This window comes from Tupaia chinensis, unplaced genomic scaffold (assembly GCF_000334495.1).
Source record: "Tupaia chinensis unplaced genomic scaffold, TupChi_1.0 Scaffold000249_1, whole genome shotgun sequence".
NCBI classification, from domain to species: Eukaryota; Metazoa; Chordata; class Mammalia; order Scandentia; family Tupaiidae; genus Tupaia; species Tupaia belangeri.
In genome coordinates this window covers 816,212-819,602 of record NW_006159728.1, presented here as the reverse complement: position 1 = coordinate 819,602, position 3,391 = coordinate 816,212, and the positions used below count along the sequence as shown (strand labels likewise).

At 39.1% G+C, this 3,391-nt stretch overlaps 1 protein-coding gene across 1 annotated transcript; it reads left to right on the top strand.

The window, feature by feature from the left end:
- The first annotated feature begins 313 nt into the window (after window positions 1–313).
- On the top strand, window positions 314–894 carry LOC102477548 (AP-3 complex subunit sigma-1-like). Its single transcript, XM_027772033.1, is given in 2 exon segments — window positions 314–344; window positions 347–894. Coding segments are annotated over 2 exon segments (579 nt in total).
- Window positions 895–3,391: the final 2,497 nt, after the last annotated feature.

Sequence of the window (3,391 nt, the reverse complement as noted above, 5' to 3'; positions counted from 1 at the left end):
AAAGAGAAGAGAATAGAGAAAGATAGCAAGAGAACAAATAAAGAGGCATGACATTAATGGGACACAGATATGGTTTACTACTGGTTGATGATGACATGTATATAGTATTCTCAACTGGATTGGTCTGAGAAGTATTTCATGATGGGTAAGGTCTTTTTACAAGCAAAATGAGAAATAGTGATTGACTGGTTAAAAAAAATAATTGGGGCGCACACCTGAGGGAGGGGAAGGACCTGCGGCCAGATCCTGCAGAGGCTTTGCGCCCCCTGCCCCGCCCCGGCCTGCATCACCCACTGGTCGGCCCGGCCTAGCCATGATCAAGGCGATCCTCATCTTCAACAACCATGCAAGCTGGGGCTCTCCAAGTTTTACCAGCCCTACAGTGAAGATACACAACAGCAAATCATCAGGGAGACTTTCCATTTGGTATCTAAGAGAGACGAAAATGTTTGTAATTTCCTAGAAGGAGAATTATTAATTAGAGGCTCTGACAACAAACTAAAATATAGACATTATGCAACGCTGTATTTTGTCTTCTGTGTGGAGTCTTCAGAAAGTGAACTTGGCATTTTAGATCTCATTCAAGTATTCGTGGAAACATTAGACAAGTGTTTTGAAAATGTCTGTGAACTGGATTTAATTTTCCATGTAGACAAGGTTCACAATATTCTTGCAGAAATGGTGATGGGGGGAATGGTACTAGAGACCAACATGAATGAGATTGTTATGCAAATTGATGCACAAAATAAACAGGTGAAACCTGAGGCTGGCTTAGTAGGTGCTCCAGCCCACACTGTATCAACTGTAAAGAATATGAATCTTCCTGAGATCCCAAGGAATATTAATATTGGTGACATCAATATAAAAGTGCCAAACCTGCCCTCTTTTAAATAAAAAATTAAAAAGGTCACTGTCCCGACCCGGGGGACAGTCAAACAGGTTTCCTGAGGGAAGGAGCGAGAGATGGGACGATCGACACAGTGTTACAACATGGAGACAATGCGGTGTCACAACTCTTCAGGGTCTTCGGGGTCGTCTGGAGACGATGCGGTGTTACAACTTTTTTACAACTCTTCAGGCTCTTCAGGGTCGTCTGGCGATTGTGGGCCAGGCATCATGGTTATATATATGTTGGTGGGCCGTGATTGGTTGTAAAAGGTGGGTTATGATTGGTTATAAAAGGTGGGTTATGATTGGTTGCTTTGTGGACCAATCATGAGGTGCCAGATATGCAAATCTGAGGGATTCTAGTGGCCAATCAGAGTATGGTTTTGAAGGTGAGGTTTTTGAAGGGGAGCCAATCATGGCCTTTGTCATTGTGTAATTGTTTGCTTTCTGAGAAATCGGTGATATTCACTGGTGCGTAGTCTCCCACAGGCCACTCCCAGGTAAAATCCAGGGCAAGTCATCTAAGTTTACCATGCAGTTGTTTACCAAAAATAGAGGAGAGTTTTACCTTTTGCTCTGGGATTTAAGTCAAGGTACTGTATAGAAATCATGTAAAATCAGTATGGAAGTTCAATGTTACTTCTCTTGCTCTGTGATTTTAAAGAAATTGAGTGGTTACAGTGTGATTTTCTTTTTCTTTTCTATACTGCATTCCTATGCCCATCAAAGGCATGCCTCTATGTATTGGCTAATACGGGATTTCAAAAGGTGTTTGAGATATTTCTTTAATTATGTGTGACCCAAAATGTTGGTGTTTTGTATGGATCATAAGTGCAGCATTCCTTAATTCTTTCTGCTATTTGTCATAATTATTATTTAAAGGACCAAGTATGTATTGAATGAAAACATGACCTTTTTCTCTTAATTTAAATAAACTCCAAGGTAACTGGACTTCTAAAGCAACTTTCTTTTTGCCTGTTACCTACTTTAGCAATAATTTTTTTTAACAACCCTCTGACCCAACAAAGTAAATAAAAGTACATTTTATCACTGTTAAAAAAATAATTGGAACAATAATAATAATTATCAGGAAAAACAATGAAAAGATATTGAATGATGAAGTGGGGATTTTAATGTCTCTGTATTGACTGACATGCATGGCATTCCCTTTTGAAAAAGCAATGTAACACACTGTAAAAATTATATGTGATTTGATGTAATATAAACAAGATTATGATGATAATAAATAAATAGAAAAAAAAAGTCTCCCAGAAAAGAAAAGCTTATTATTTGGCAACTTAGTGACTCAATTCTACCATTTAAAAAAGAACTAACACTGTCCCTTCTCAAACTCTTCCAAAAGAATTGAAGAGGAGGGGATATTTTCAAATCCATTTTATAAGGCTAGTAACCATGATGTCAAATCTAAACAAAGACACTACAGTAAAATAAAGCTACAGGTCAATATCATTGATAAACATACATGCAAAAATCTTCACAAAATAATAGTAAACCATAATCAACAGCATGTTAAAACAGTATTTGGGCTGGCTCTGTGGCGTGGTGGTTAAGGTAGCCAAATCCCACATGGATTGTTTGAATCCAAACTCTGACATCTTGGAAAACATACGGAGCATGCAAGTGGACATGCTCCAATTCTGACAGGGTGGTCAAATGGAGAAGAAGAAATGATGGCATGACCATGCTTCACTGTGAGGTGCTTTATTCCCCCTCTCTGTCTCTTCTTCTGTCTGTCTCTCTCTCTCTCTGGGAAGTGCTAATGCCCTTTGGAAAAAAATTTATAAAGATTATTCATCATGATCAAGTCTGATTTATCCCTGGAATGAAAGGATGATTCGATAAACACAAATTAACAATTGTAATTCACTATATTAAAAGAATAAAGGACAGAATGGTTGGTAATCATCTTGGTAGATGCATAAGAAGCTTTTAACAGAATTAAACATCCTTCCATGATAAAAACTCTCAACAAATTAGATGTAAAGAAAATGTTCCTCAGCACGATAATGATCACATATTAGAATTCCAGCTAAGAAGATACTCCATAGTGAGAAATCGAAAGCATCTCCTCTATGATCAGAAATAACATACAGATGCACACTATTCCCAGTTCTGTTCTGCATAGTACGAGGAAGTCCTAGTTAGAGAAATCAGGTAAGGAAACAAAAGCCATCCAAGAGGAAAAGAAAGAAGTTAAATCCATCTCGGTTTTCTGACAGCATTATTTTATATATAAAAATCCTGGGAACCAGCAGTTAGCGTAATGGGTATGTCGCTGGACTCCCACATAGTCGACCACGGTTCACGTCCCAGACCCAGTGGCTTAAAACTCACGCCGGGCATGTGTGTGTGTGTGTGTGCGCAAGATCCCGAGAAGAGAATGGAGGAGAAGTGATTGCAGTGTGGCCATCCCCCCTGGGGGGTGATTTCTCACTTACTGTCTCTCTGTCTCTCTCTGTCTGTCTGGTGAGCGCACGCGCCC